Source organism: Gymnodraco acuticeps, unplaced genomic scaffold (assembly GCF_902827175.1).
Source record: "Gymnodraco acuticeps unplaced genomic scaffold, fGymAcu1.1, whole genome shotgun sequence".
Lineage (NCBI taxonomy): Eukaryota > Metazoa > Chordata > Actinopteri > Perciformes > Bathydraconidae > Gymnodraco > Gymnodraco acuticeps.
In genome coordinates this window covers 483,860-500,435 of record NW_022991582.1, presented here as the reverse complement: position 1 = coordinate 500,435, position 16,576 = coordinate 483,860, and the positions used below count along the sequence as shown (strand labels likewise).

Here is a 16,576-nt window from a genome sequence, read left to right as displayed (position 1 = left end):
ATCTCGAACAATGGGAGGCGGGACTTAGCTCATTTGCATAATTGGGGGCGTGTCACGTGTCACTTTTCATGCATACTAATGTGATTGAAGCGGGATGAATATAACTACTCATGAAAAAGCTAAAAAAACTATTGAATACAGTATATTTGGAGCAACTTAATTTATAAATGGTTGTCAACTTAAAAACGTGTGTTCACAATGATGGTAATTAAGTGCATACAACTTAAAATTCCTTTTAAATCATGTGATAAAACTAGTCGGAACAACTTAATCTTTTAAGTAATCAACTTCAAAACCTGTGTTTATGCTACCAATTATTAAGTAAGTGGTAATTCAAAACACCTCTGATTGTAGAGGAAAAGCCTTCTCCCCTAACTCAAATAACTTTGTTGCTTTAAGACAATTTCATTAGAAGTTGTCTTAACTCAATAAACATTGATGCAAACTGTTGCGTTGATATTTTTTGTTGAGCCAAGGCATTTGTTTTTAGAGTGTGTTCTTGCTGTTCAGAAAAGGAATGATGCTTGCAATAATTAGTTATAACAAATATACAACAGCATGCAACAGGATTAAACTGCAGTGGAATTATTGGAATTAATCAAAAGCTTTAGTGGCTGTTCTAAAAATGTTTTGTAGATCTTTTGCTCAATAATAACACACAGTCCTGGGTGGAAAAGGAGTAATGAAATCCCAAAAATCTCAGCAACTGGAAAATAAATGAATAAATAATGTCAATCTTTTCAGAACCATCCAACTATAATATTTCAAAATCTCAACGGATCAGTAGGAAACTATACATACCAATACTAGAAGTAAAGATTAAAAAATGGTAGAGTAATGATCGTATTGAGAATCATATGTGTGTTAAATCTCTTTGAGTTAATTCTGAGCTTTTATTTAAAAGACTTATAAATCAAGAACAAACATGTTAAACATAGAGCAAATAGCAGATGTTCCTTTTACATTCATTCTAGCACTAACCTGTAAGGGTGTGGTTGCTGCAAGCTATATAGGCCTGATGTGGCTGGGAAATGAGATGCAAATACTATGAAGTTACTCTTTCACTTATCTCCATGTATGCTATGTTTTTGCATTCATGATTATCCTGTCATCTGGCAACAATACCCAATGTTGGACACAATGTACACACGTCTCTTTGCCTTAAGTTATTAAGTATTCAAGGTATGAGGACGAAGCTAAACTAAAATTCCACAACAAAATAATGAAGTGGGATTTATTATACTTATAACAACTTCTTGATGTTGTCTTTAAGCAGATATGGCCTCCGCTGCAGCATCACCCACCCCCTCACTGGAGAAGCAATTGCAATGCTCCATCTGCCTAGATCTATTTAAGGATCCCGTCACTACAGTGTGTGGTAGGGCTGCACGATTTTGGGAAAAAATCTAATTGCGATTTTTCTGATAAATATTGCGATTGCGATTCGAATTGCGATATTTATTTTTAAGCGACCCAACGGAAGTTTATTGTAAAATGCGGCCATAACTCCGGCTAGGAAGGTCGTATCAACGTGCTCCCGTCTCTAGCGCCCCCGCGGCCCGAGCTACGAGTGAAAGAACTAAACTTACATGAAACTTCCGTTGGGTTGCTTTAAAGTCAAGCTTCAGTTTAAGACTCACCCTGTAATAGATGTAGAACATGTGATGGAGCATTACTAACCTGACTCAGATGCTTTGTTTCACCAAACCATCTAGGAAAGCTCCATTGGAAGCCATTTGGAAAGGGCAGGCACTTTCAAAAGCACTTGGCAGGTGATTGGATCAATCTGTCTATCACCTTCTATCATGGGCCACTTTTGATTGATTAGCAATGGCTGGCACATGTGGAGCACAGCACTTCTGATTGGTGTGGATGACTGACACACAAGAAAAGAAAAAAAAATTGTAAAAAAAAAAAGAAATAAGTAAAAAAGAATCGCAGGCTTTGCGATTTGATAATCGCATCATTTCAAATCGCGATTTCGATTTAAAATCGATTAATCGTTCAGCCCTAGCGTGTGGCCACTCTTTTTGTAAGGAATGTTTGCAACGTTACTTTAGCCTCAGTGTTCAAGCGTGCCCACTATGCAAGAAGCATCTGATGAAAACCCCAGAGTCGAACATCGTCCTGAGAAGCATTGTCGAACAGGTGAAAAATATCCCGGAGGAAGACGTTGAGAAGTACACCGGGGCGCCCGGCGAAGTGGCCTGTGACATTTGCACAGAACGAAAGCTCAAGGCTACAAAGTCCTGCCTTGCATCGTATTGTTTGACCCACCTTGAGAATCATTCTTCAACTGAAAGGTTGAAGGGCCACAAGTTGGTGCATCCTGTCGAGAACCTGGATGAGAGGGCCTGTCTGAAGCATGGACGGCCCTTGGAGCTGTACAGCAGAAAGAGGGAGAAATGCATTTGTGTACGCTGTTTGGAAGAAGATCAGGAGGAGGTTGTGTCTACTGAACACGAATGGGACAAGAAGAAGGTGAATTCAAAGTCTTGACAGTGCTATGTTTTAGCTTGCATCCATGTTGTGCAAATCAATATGCAAACACACTTTAAGAAGGTACACAAAGGCAGGGTTTGCTGAGGTATTGACTTGCTTTTCTGTGTTTACAGGTCAAGCTTGAAAACACAAAGGCAGACTTGCAAGAGAAGATTAAGAAGGGGAAAGCACTGGTGGATGAGATTAATACATCTCTAAATAGCTGCAAGGTAAGCTGCAAGAGAGACAAATGTTAGCTTCCTACCAGTCTTCAAAACTGGCTGAGCAAGTTCTCAAAGAGTATGACATTTAAGCGGAAACATAGTGTGGTATTTAAAGTTTCCCTTGCAAATTAAAATGATGGTACTTGGGCCAGTTGCTATAAATATTTACCTTTATCTACAGTTTACCCATCTAGGCTATTGGTTCAGCTCTAAAACACCCAACCTGTGCCAGAATTGCTCTCTCCAGATTTAGTTAAACTGTGACCAGCGTTGAAGCAATCCAAATAAATTCTAACCCTAACCCTGAATCATTTCAGGACCAAATGGACAAAGAGTGGTGGGATATTGAGGGTGTGTTCAGCGCTTTGATTGCCAATGTGGAGGAAGCCCAAGCTGCGGCTCTTAAGCCACTAAAGGACAGAAGGGAGGTTGTGGAGAAAGATGCAAAATACATCAAAGAGAATTTGGAAAAAGATATTAGAGAACTTGAGAAAACGGTCTCTCAGCTGGACGATATATCTGCGCTTGAAGATCACACCTTTTCCTTCAGGTGAGAGGAATGGACCTTGTTTGAGTAATACAGTGGGGTCATTTGTTTACATGTCGAGCAACAACCAGTCCAGCTACTGTGGCTTGTATGATTTGATCTTATTCTCTGTATGTCTGTTGGTAAATCCCAAGACTATTCCTCTTTCTTTGTCTCAGAGGTACCCATCACTTCAAGAGTTGGACTTCAAAGACTCAATGAAGGTAGAGCTTAACACATCAGTGTCTTTTGGCACCATAAGAAAGACCACAACAGCCATGTTGGAACAATTTCAACAGCAACTGGACAAGCTGACCTCCATTGGTAAAAGTTAAAATCATGATAATGAATGTTAAGATCTAAAATGTTGACAAAATTGATTCAGTCCTCACGAGGAGAAAAACTCTGGTCCTTTGATCATTTCTGCTGTGAAACATTGCGAGAAGGATGTCAATGAAGTGAAGAAAGTGCAAGACTAGCAGTTCAAATGTTGTCTTTTTCTGGGAGTTTGGTAAATCCTTCCCCATCGAAGCGTGATGAATTTGCAATAATTAATCAATAGCGGAGTTGTGAGGAATCTGTAGAATTAGAATTTATAAAATGTTTTGTGAATTGTAGGTGGAACTATAAATGATGAGTCGGCAACACGGTGTACTGAAAACAAGCCTTTGGGAATAATAATGCAATATTAGGGGATGCTATTCAGCTACATTTCCATTAGCATTAGGGTAGCGTAGTAGTTGGTGGTGTCATTGAAAAGACCACAAAATACTGAGTGTCTTTATGTATTATATTCATGTTTTTCTTTATTATATTCAACCTTCAACAAAGCTGTAGCTGAATACCACATTTTCATATACAGCCATTATACAGGCTAAATGCATTCAAAGGTTTAACACTGTTTTATGAACAAATTGGTATAAATGATAGTATAAGATTTATTCAACTTAATTACAAACAATGATATATTTTTTTGTATTTACTTTCTTTGATTGGGTGGAGAGGGGATTGTTTTACTGGGCAGGAAATATCAAGTTTGTGTCTTCATACAATGTACCCTCAATATTTACAACATATACTGTAATAACATATTTTTGAATTATTACATAAATAAAAAATAAACTATTGATAACAAATCAAGTTTCTCTTTTCTTTTTGTGTGAGATTTCCTGTTTCACAAAAAAGGCACTATTTTTGTGAAACAGGAACTCTCATGAATCATTTTTCAAATTAGCCTTTTATTTGTTGTACTTTAAAGGTGGGGTAGGTCATTTTGGAGAAACCAGCTCGAGTGTGCTAGAATTTGAAAATATACAAATACACAATCATATGTATTAATTGTGTGTTAGCTCTTTGCTACGCCAAAAGGCCACTTATTTTATTAGATGCACAGGAAATGAAAAAGAGATGAGTTTCTTCTTCTTTTTTTAAGGTGTTGTTCAACATGATATCGTGTGCAGGTGGGGGGATTTTAGGGAATGCATATTTGTTGTTGTCAGAAACGAAACTGAAACAGTTCAGAATGAACAAATAGGAGGAGAGACCGAGAGACAGATCACTCAGAGGATCGCGAGGAGAGAGAGACAAGGTAAGATGCAGCTTGACAGCCAATCTGAAGTAAAAGTACTCATAATGCAGATTTCATTTCAAAATAATATATATGATATGTTTTGATTATAATTATTGATGCATTTAAGTGTTATGAAAGCTGGTAAAGGTGCAGCTAGTTTGAATGACTTTGTATACTGCAGGGTTGTGAATTTACTCCAGGTGTAACTAAAGTCTGATTTAAGTGTATATTATATTTCAGATCATTAATCCAAATCTGTAAAGAAGCTAAAGGTATTACAAATGTTTAGTGAAGTTAAAGTACACCATTTACCTCTAAATTGTAGGGGAATAGAAGTACAATTTAAAAACTTGAGTGCAACCTCAAAATCTTACTTAAGTAGCCTACAGTACTTAAGTAAATTATTCGTTACTTCCACCACTGATCTTTTTGCCTAGGGCACCATATCTGGGGCAGCGCTGCGCTTGCAGCTCTGGGAGGGAAAAACCCTTTGTGACTGTCGCCGCTCTGCCCGCTCATCCTAATTTTCGGCCTTGATGTAACAATATTCACAATTAAGTAAATCTAACACCCTTTTCACCCCGGTTACACTTTTCATTTGCCCTAGACGATGGGCGCTGTAAGTGATGAAAGTGGGGTGTGTTGGCCCCCACTTTCATCACTTACAGCCAACACTGTGGCTTATCAGGCGTCCGCGGCCAACACCCCCCACTTTCATCACTTACAGCGCCCATCGCCTGATAAGCCAACACTGCTGGCTTATCAGGCGTCCGCAGCTCACAGCCAAAGTGGGCGTGGGAGCGAGCGAGCGAGAGAGATAAATGCAATTTATGAAAACAAATATTTCCAATGCACACCTTTATAATTATTGGAATAAACAGGTTTGAAATCATTTCAATGTATACGACAGTAAACCAAAAATATCGTTTAAAACTGGAGAGATAAAAGAATATGCATAAATAAACATTAACTATAGGTAAAATAAGATGAACAATACAAATAAAATAAGTTACATTTATTTGTTATTGGCTATGTTAGGTTGTTGGTTATGTTCACATACTTATTTGGTTATTAAAATGTAAACAGATCTTTTTCATATGGGTGTTTAGAGTTGTACCCCCTGGATCTAATCAATAGTAATTGTGTGCTCAAAGTGCACCAGATTGAAGCATTTTACTTTAAAATGTTCAAACATTTCTTTCCGGGGGGGCATACCCCTGGACCCCCCTAGAAGATGCGACGTCCACACCCCAATTAAAACATGTTTATACAATACTGAATACATTTGAAGCCTTGTTTATGTATATTATCTATGTCAATACGTTTTTTGTAGTGTATTTGTCTTTTGTAGAGATTTTTCATTTATTAATTATATATTCTGTTGTGTATTCCTTGGATACTTTTATCTTTTCTACTGGCAGGGGGGGTTGGTCTCCAGCTAAACTCTTGCCTGTCTAGGGCAGCAAATTGGTTAGAACCGGCCCTGCTCTCTCGTCTGTGTGCAGGGGGCTGCTCGCTCACAGACACGCTGCATTTCTCTCTCTCTATATCTCTCTCTCTCTCAATTCAATCGCTTGAGTAGCATGACCATAGTTACAGGGGTTAAATTGTCTAAGCCCTGGCACAGAGGACGATGCTCTGACGTCATCATCACCCTCGCACATTTCTCATATGTTTGTCATAAACGATATATATGTTAAAACTTTTCTCGTTCTTATTAATATAGACTATATTTAGGCTCAATATGTGTTGACTTTACTTTAAAATAGCAGAGCTCTGAGACCGGATATCGGGTTTTTTCGGCTTAGTGAACGTGTGCCAATTTAACCCCTGCATACAGTATTGCCAAAGCTCTGTTGCAACATCTATACACAAATACATACACAAACAAACTGCTAAGAATTTGAACAGCAAGAACATGTTTTTATTTGTGTTTTTTACAAGGAATACAGATTCATTTAAATTCATATATAATACATTGCTCTCTCCAGCGCCGTGCACACAGAGATCTACATGTATTCCGTTACAACCCAACCCTGCCCACGCTACAATAAACACAGTGGGGAGTGTGTGGAAAATATAATCGTTTAATAGACTGCAAAAATATGTAAATAAAGTTTCCTATGATTAATGTTTTTAATTTCCCAGTTTGTTCAAACCTATCTTACACACATAGTAGCATTTTTTAAGATACAAAATTGTTACAATGTATATAAGAAATAATGATTGAATACATACATGAGAAATGATGACTAATAAAATATTTTGTTCTCATTATATAATTTTTTATTTATTTACTTATTCACTGATTGATCTAACCCTATTTTAAGTTGTATACTGTTTTAAAATAATGCTTTTTCTACATACTAATAGATAATTATCCCTGACATGCTGTATCTACGCTATTTTAGATTACTTTTAGCTAAGTATTTGTCAATGTAACACGAAGTACTGTAGAGTACCTCTAGAGGGCGACTAATCACTGTCTAATCTCAGTCATCTTTAACCACATCAATAATGACTTTTGGGGACTCATCTGGTGACAATTAAGATCTTAAAATTGGGTTTTAATTTCTTCTTCAAATGTCCCCATAACAATTAAGTTTTAAGAAATCTTTATTTACATTCAATCTAAGGAAAACGGTGATTTGCCTCAAATGCAATTAAGTTTTAATAGATACAAAGCAGAGACCTCCTGTGAACTCTGAACATCTTGGGTGGCATGTGTTGCTTCTATGTGGAGCACGTCCTTTCCTAATGTCTGTGTGTGACCTCTACAGATGTCCAGCATGCAGGTTTGCCACTGCGGATGGTCCAACGTCACCACCTACCATGGTCTGAGGATTCACCAGGGGAAGATGGGATGCACACAGAGGGGAATGAGTATCCCTGAGAGGGAACAAATCAGATTACCAAATTACATTACATCTTCCGACATTGGATCCAATAGCTGGATTACTCCAGTCCGGAAGGAGGTACATTCTAACAAATGTATAGATTATGAGTTCCTATTAGGGGTGTAACGGTATCCGTATTCGTCCCGTACCGTCACGGTTCGGCACACGCAGTCACACGACGAATACGCCTTTTTTTTTTAGAGTGGGAACAAAATCTGTCATTCAGGGCAGTATCCACTACACTATATATAATCCAGGGGGCGGTATTGCGCCTAAAAGCTGTTTGCCAGCCGCCCTTAAACAACAAATGAAGAACAAGAAGAAACACAACAACAAAACGAACAAAATACAAGAAGAACAGTTAGTATGGCGATGTCAGATAACACACAGGAGCTAGAACCCACCTGCTTCTTTTAAATCAGCTGTGTGGGAACATTTCGGGTTCCCTGTGGACTACAATAACGATGGAGTGCGAGTGGTGGATCGGACGAGGACGGTGTGTCACCGTTGTTAGACAGCGGTGCGGTACGCTAATGTCAACACACGCCAAGCATGCTAAATCATATCAGAAGGCATCACCCAGATTTGCCAATCACCGGAGCCCGGCAAAAGACAACAGCAGTTCAGCAGCTGATCCCCGCTGTTTTTAAGAAGCCAATAGACATGAAAGCCGTGAGACCAAAATAAATAACGGAAGCTTTTGGCGTATGTTTTTCAACGACTTTGCGCTCTTGAAACACTTTCTTATTATTTATGATGTCATATTTTCAAGACATTCTTTTTAGCTTTACAGCTTGATGAAACCTTTTTGTTTGACATCAGCTATTATAGATAATATGGCCATCTGAGTGTACTGTGTATGGTTTGTTTGTAACTGTTTAATACAGTTAATTATTCAAAATGTCAGTTCTTTATTTTTAAACTGAAACTTGCACTACTGTTCAAACATAAATAACAACAAACCTGGAATTATGCATTTGGGACTTTTTTTTGCTTTTTCTTGTTGTACCGAACCGTACCGAACCGTGACCTCCAAACCGAGGTACGAACCGAACCGTGACTTCTGTGAACCGTTACACCCCTAGTTCTTATACATAAAAACAAATAAACTTAGTCTTTTAGTTAAAATAATGACAAACATGATGTCTTGATTCAAACCACAATTAAGAATGACTGTATTGTGGACCGTGAGAATAATTATCATGTTGCCTTAGCTTTACATCGTTCCAGAAGATGTTGAGAAGCAATTGTTGCTTCGATAAATGTGGAGTAAGTGCTTTGTTTATGTGTGTGACCTCTAAAGATAACCAACACATCAGACAAGAGCATGCAGATGTGCGACTGCGGATGGTCCAAAGTCACCACCTACCATGGTCTGAGGACTCACCAGGGGATGATGGGATGCACACAGAGGGGAATGAGTATCCCTGAGAGGGAACAAATCAGATTTCCAAATTACATTACATCTTCCAACATTGGATCCAATAGCTGGATTACTCTAGTCCAGAAGGAGGTACATTCTAACAAATGTATAGATTATGAGTTCCTATACATAAAAACAAATAAACTTAGTCTTTTAGTTAAAATAATGACAAACATGATGTCTTGGTTCAAACCACAATTAAGAATGACTGTATTGTGGACCGTGAGAATAATTATCATGTTGCCTTAGCTTTACATCGTTCCAGAAGATGTTGAGAAGCAATTGTTGCTTCGATAAATGTGGAGTAAGTGCTTTGTTTATGTGTGTGACCTCTAAAGATAACCAACACATCAGACAAGAGCATGCAGATGTGCTACTGCGGATGGTCCAACGTCACCACCTACCAGGGTCTGAGGACTCACCAGGGGATGATGGGATGCACACCGAGGGGAATGGAAACCCCTGAGAGTGAACAATTTAGATTTACAGGTTACAAGTATACAAATGCTGACAGTGGACCTTCAATCAAAATAGACAACACTTTGACTCCCCCCTACCACAGCAAAACTCATCAAAACACCAACAACGTTCGTAGAGCGCTCGATTTCTCCACCGGTGCACAGCAGCTACAACAGGTCTCATGTTATTTGAATGTCCCGCTGGAGAGTAAATCCTACCTGATTGATGGAGTTTAGAGAATTCCTTGTTGTAACGATGCATCGCTTTTAAATGTACCTTCTTTAATAGATCCATTGCAGCCTGAAATGTATACTATCTTTGGGTCTAGCTTGCACTAAGTGCCTTCCTCCTTTAGGTGGAGCAGTACTGGGAACTTCCAACAACTTCCAACAACCACAGCTCAAGGCCCACTGCCTTCCAATTAAAGGAGATGGAGAAGGAGATGGAGGCTCAAAAATCACAAGAGGCACTTCACTTTAAATTATACAATGTTTAATTAGATAAAACTAGCAGTATGAAATGTTTGCCTATTGTTAGGTCTGTTGGTTCACCACTATGGTCTGGTCTTAAATATTTCAACAACTCTCAAATGAAGCTCCATGAAATGTGGTACTGATATCCACGGTGCCCACAGGAAGCATCCTACAGCCTTTGGTAGAACTTTGACTTTTGACGTAATGCTATCCATATCTGTATAAGAAGTGAAAGTAGTCAGTGTTGGAGCCGTGTATTCATATGAAAGCTGCTCAGTAGCTCAATTGTTTCAAACTCATAGGCTTCCAACCTTTGTTGTCACCCCCTACTGGCCATTTCAAAGAATACCTGTTTAAAGAATTTAGCATAGTCCTCACTTTTCGTACCATGATATCAAGGATTACTCGTCCAGTTTTTCAACATCTTCAAGATACATTGGCCAAATTGCTATTGAAGACATTTCTGGTCACTAGATGTTATATCCTTGGGCCATGGGTGTTTCCCAGTTCCCATATTCTAGTGCCACCAGCAGGTGCATATTTGTTGTGTTAAGGTATTGTCCCATGAGCTTCGGATGGGTTTAAATGGAAGTTATGCTCCCCTCAGCTTTTATTGGCCTTTACTGTATTGGCAATCTAATAAAAGTACTTTGTGTCTTTACTCAAGATGAGGCAGGACATGATAAGGGCTGATTTACAGCAGAAAATGCAGACAAGAGAACAGAAGATTTCTGAAGTCACATCATCTGTAAAAGCCTGCATGGTGAGCCGAAGCAGATTATTTACATTTTCTCCCTTGATTAAGGTTTTTTTCAACATCCTCATCATCCGTTACTCTTTTCAGGGCGGCTTGGATGCCGAATGTCTGGAGATCAACAGCGTTTTCTCAGAAGTGATGAAAGTGGTGGAGGACTCTCGGCAGGAGGCCCTTCAACCTCTGGAGGAGAGGTGGGTGGCTCAGTAAATATCGCAGTGATTTATGACATTAACTGCACCAATGTTAAGGTCATCAATAAATAAAACTGCCTATTGTTACTGTATGTTATTTTAGGAGACAGAGAGTGAGTAGAGAAGGAAAAGATCTGGTCAAGAAGCTGCAGAAGGAAATTGACAAAATCTTTCAGACCATTGATGAGTGGGAAGAAAATGGCGACTGGCAGGTAAGACATCCAAACCTTTGGCATTTTTCTATCATTAAAGGAATGGTATGCTCATGACACTCATTTAAAATTGGTTATCATCCGATAAAACAGACCAGTCTCTGCCAGTCTCTCTTTTTTTTTTTTTATCCGATAACATTATCAGTGATTTTAAACTGATTAATTACCGAAATAACATCAACACTGTGGGCGGCGCCATTTTACCGGACGTGACGTAAACCATGCGTTTGGTTTCGAGGACACGTTGATGTTCATGTTATTTACTGTAGTTACTCTCTTCAAATATGCCTCATTGTATCGCGAAACATTGCCACAATTCTGATAGGAACAATCCACGGAATGCTCGGTTCTATCTGTTGCCAAAAGGTAAGCGTAGGAAGTACGTTCGGAGGCAGTGGCTAGCGAAATGTGGCCGGCCCGAACCGAAAGATCCACAGGCGCATGTATGCAGCGAACATTTCAAGTTTCCGGACGACTACTCTGAGAGTATGATAAAACATAACATGGGATTTATTGAACAACCATTACTTAATGGAGATGCATTACCATCGGTCTTTCTGGTGTCATCACCAACCAGGACACCAGTTCGGCCAGTTGAGAAATCGCCCTCTGCAAGTGTGAAGCGACGGAGGACCAGAAGTAGTGCTCGGAGTAAGAATAAGGTATGTTATGGCGCGTTTCCATTGCAGCGGGTAGCCCGGTTTAAACGTCCTTTATCGTCCAGGCCAGGCCAGTTTTTGGTGGCCTTTCCATATAGCGTAGTACCGGCTAGTGGGTATTTCCCCCCAGTTTTTCCGGCCCCATAAAATCGTGGTTCTAGGGCCAGGGACAACGAGGCTGAGTATGCTAAACTAGAGAGGGAATCGCTAGCAAGGGTGGTACTACATGCATACATATCTAGTAATCAAAATCATTGTATCTACTAAGTAGTACTAAGTAGGCTCGAACCTGTATGGCAGAATTCCCCCTTCCAATCTCTTCATATTGCTCAAAACTTCGCCATGTTTTCGTGTGTTTACCATAGACTGTATATGGTGTTTACAAAGTGAACGCATGGATGACGTCACGACCATCACGTGACTACTGAAAATGGGCAAAATGGCAGCGGCCTGACGGAATATACAGGTTTTGATAAAAAAAGAGCTATAAAATCATTATTTACCAGGGAATATCGCTGATTTCTTCAGGGTATGGTTTAAACATAATGTTTCACTAAATACTGAAATTTTGATTAATTATCTAATGAGTGGAGCATTCCTTTAAACAAGTCATTTGGCCTCTATAATGCTAGATGTCAGTATGCGAGGACAATATCCAGATCCAGGGGACACTAAAAGGTTTATACTGAGAATGTGACATTTATCCCACAGGGTCTTCCTAAAACAGGCCTGGATGAATCTCGAGATTGGAAAAATGTCACTGTTGACACTTCATTCTCCTTTGGGTCACTGAGAGCTACAACATCGAGCATGATGGAACAAATTCACCAGGAACTTGAAAAACTCTCTTCTGTTGGTATGTTCTTGACGTTAAAACGTGAAAACTCAAGCACCATTGCTTTCTTTGTGTTTCGTAAAATAATAAAACAGGCCTCATAGGGAACCAATCTGAATGAAGATGTTTTTCTTATTCTACAGGCGTTACATTTAAAGCAAAAACCTATTCATTGCCTATTGCATATCACGTAATGTTTTTAAATCTAACACTATTTCTCTTTCCACAGAACCCAAGAGGATTCCCAGATATGCAGGTGTGTGACCCAGAATATTAAGAGAAAATGCCAGAAATTAAACATTGAAACCTGGTCGAGGTTTGAAAGAAAACAGCTCCAGGCACTCACGAGAGGAGTGATAATATCCTATAGATATTAAGCAGATCTGTTGGTTGGATTCAGTTTCATCAGCATTTGTTTGTTGAGAGCATTTCATGTCTGACCCACCGAGCATACCCCTCCATTTTTGGTAAAACATTTTCCACACACAAACAAACTCTTTGCAGTCTTAAAGTTGGACTTTTTGATCACATATCTCTCCACTTAGTCACTAGAGGCATTTTCTGAACCTGTGTTTTTTCTTGGGAGGACTTGTATGAACAAGCTGTGACCTTAAAAAAACCCATTTGGTCCTACTTGTAGAGCAATATTTTTGAAGTTATACATTTTAAAGCTTTATTCTTTTCAAACCTCTCAAGACATCTTAATATTTGCTTTATTTATGAAGTAGTTATACTTTAATTTAACAAGTTAAAGTTAAAAGCATCAGCATGTAGATTGTGTCATCCATATGAAGTGCATAATGACCCTATTTCTATGTAGCTCCTCAACCACAGTGGATGTAGAGCTGGACCCAACCACAGCCCACCAGTACCTTGTGCTTTCCCCCGATGGAAGAGATGGAGGGAATTATCAAAAACAAAGGTTACTGGGTAGTCGTGCATTACGAAGACAAAAAGTACGCAGCCCTGACAGTACCACCAGTCAGCCTCCCCTTGAAAGAGAAACCTGAAAAGGTCGGAGTGTTTGTGGATTACGAGGAACGTCTCGTGTCCTTCTACGATGTGATGGCTAAATCTCACATCTACACGTTTACCGAGTGCATGTTCAGCGATCTGATTCCTCCATATTTCAGTCCACATCCTAAACAAAATGAGAAAAACTCCCATCCTCTGATTATCTCTCCTGTGAAGAAGCAGTTGTAGTTATATGAAGCGAATAGTTACCGGTGCACTAAAAGTTCAAATGCACCACTCACTGTAAATATCAGTACAGGTGTACATGATATTTCATGAGACTACCAAAGGGTTTACATTTTAGGGTTTTGGCCTGGGCATCTGAGATTGTCTACGATTAGTTTTACGTGTTAAATAGTTTGAATTTAAACTTTTAAAATGATTACTGTGTGTACCTACATTATCCTTAATGATATTTTAATAATTTCCTAAGCCTTGAATAATCAGTAACAGTTTGTTCACTTCGGTCACTTCAAATGGGTTGTAGGCTATCCCCTTTCGGTATGAGTCAGCATTGTGGTCGTCTCCTGCTAGCTGTCATAAATGGACTCTCTTTTAGTTTTCAGGTACATTTTTGAAGTTACACTTATTATAACTTGTTCGTTTCTAACCATACTTTTTAACTAAATGGAGAATTTCTGTTATCAGACATGTGTATCTTAAGCTAGCAGACACACTAGCTAACATTAGCAGGAGCAGAATAGCATCCAAAAAAAACTATTTTTAACTTCAAGCTACTTTAATCTGTGTTTCCATCAGTCATTATAACAAAGACTGTTTATTGTTTAGAGTAGGACACTGTGGAGTCTATTTTTATATAACATTAAAAGATGGATTCTTATTATTACATTATATGCTTATTGTGCTCATGAGATGTTGCTATGACTATGGAATAAATAGACACAATCACCAATCCCAGGTTCTGATGGGTTGGTTACGAAACGAAGAGAAAAGTCATAGAAGAAAGTTTTATATAATAAATTATACATAAATGTACGGGCAGAGGCCTGAATAATACAAATGTATGACCACACAAGGTTCAATGCTTCTTTCCGGAAATAGAGTTACAGATTACAGCTCTGCTGCCTGTGATTTATTTGACTTAATGGAGTATTGGTCAAGTGAAATATATATTTTGCTCTCTTTTAATACATAGTTAAACTTAGAAGTTGTTTGAAACTGCTATTGACATGTGCAGAAAATGACCTTATATCTAGTTTTCATATATATATGCATTTATTTATGTTTCCCCTTGTTTTTCTTTCTTTCTTTGTACTCTTTAATTTCTATACGTTTTTGACGCAACAATGCCAATGTTATATTAGGATGATTCACAGGAGGGCTACTTCCCATAAGCTCTATGCTTCAGCCCTCCCGCTTCTACTAATTTTGTTTATCTTTGTGTGTATGAATTATACTTTTTTCTTTTTTGGATGAATTAATAGAATAAATAAATAAAAAAAGAAGTTGTTTGTCTAATAGTTAATTCACATGAAAAATGTGCACCAATAGAGCTTGGATGAATGTGTAATCAATATCATAACTGATTTCACAACAGCACAATGCATGACAAAAGTAGTTTTCTTTCATTATTACATCATTCTATAAACATGTTTTACTTCCTTCAGGAGAATAGTGTGTAGTTGCATTATTACTAAGATTCTCTTGTTTTTTCGTTGCCCTTTTTTTCCGTTGCGGCTACATTTTGATGAGTAAACCTGCTTTATCAGGTGTACCTGAGATTATGAGTGTTCAGGAAATGACAGTCCAACAGGACAGCCCTCCTTTTACATTACATTGCATTTATCTGACACTTTTATCCAAAGCGACTTACAATAAGTGCGTTCGACCAAGAAGATACAAACTAGAAGAAAACAGAATCATTTAAGTACATCAGGTTTCATAGAGCCAACACATTTCAAGTGCTACTCAACTAGCTTTAGATAAGCCAGTCCTTTATTAGTATATACGTACTTTGTTAGTAATTGTATTGTTCCTTCCCAGCTCTGATAGGTGTGCCTATAAATAAACAAAATGTAACGAAATCTACCTATTATCATCTCTTCAGTTTAATATTTAACATATCATGTGTTGCTAATGCCCCCACCCTCATGCTAGCTGTTTCCCAGGGTTTACAGTCATTGTGCTAAGCTAGGCTAACTGGCTGATGGTCAAAGACATAATTAACAGACATGTGTGACAATGGTATGGATCTCCTTACCTAACTATCCACCAAAAAGCTAATAAGTATATTTCCGAAGATGTCAACATTTTGTTTAAACAGAGTCATTGAAATGTATTCCCTGTTGAAATGTTAAGCTAGGGATGTCCCGATCTAATTTTTTAGCTTCCGATCCGATTCCAATATTTTCATATAGGTTCCGATCCGATCCCGATATTTCCCGATACCGGTTTTCCGATACCGATTTCCGATATCACTTTTTGTGTTGGCAAACAGCATTTAATTTCGTATACATTAAGAAATAGACAGGCACCCAAATAATTTATTAGACGACAAAAACCGGAGTTTTCCACAAGTGAAATTGGCTGGTCGTCCCCTGCTATGCACTCCACAATCAGCTCAGTAATCTTGCGAAATCTCTCGGAGTCTCGAGGAAGTAAAGCCTTTCGTTTCAAGCTGTCCCGCAGTGTTTGTTGATGGAGTCCATCAGTCGCAGACGCTGTCGCTTTACAGTAGGTGGCGTGTTCGTCGGGGTGGTGCTTTTTAAGATGTTTTATTAGGTTTGTGGTGTTGTAGGAGACCCTGTTAGCACCACCTCGTGAGACTTCCACACCACAGACTTTGCATGTCGCAGTCGGCGACTCACTTGTAGTTATTTTAAAATGATGCCAAA

At 38.7% G+C, this 16,576-nt stretch overlaps 1 protein-coding gene across 1 annotated transcript; it reads left to right on the top strand.

Annotated features, from left to right (window-relative positions):
* The first annotated feature begins 1,278 nt into the window (after positions 1-1,278).
* Positions 1,279-15,189, top strand: LOC117533731 (E3 ubiquitin/ISG15 ligase TRIM25-like). Its single transcript, XM_034197636.1, is given in 8 exon segments — positions 1,279-1,375; positions 2,015-2,481; positions 2,616-2,711; positions 3,023-3,255; positions 3,413-3,555; positions 12,937-12,963; positions 13,542-13,614; positions 13,616-15,189. Coding segments are annotated over 8 exon segments (1,431 nt in total). The 3' UTR covers positions 13,911-15,189.
* Positions 15,190-16,576: the final 1,387 nt, after the last annotated feature.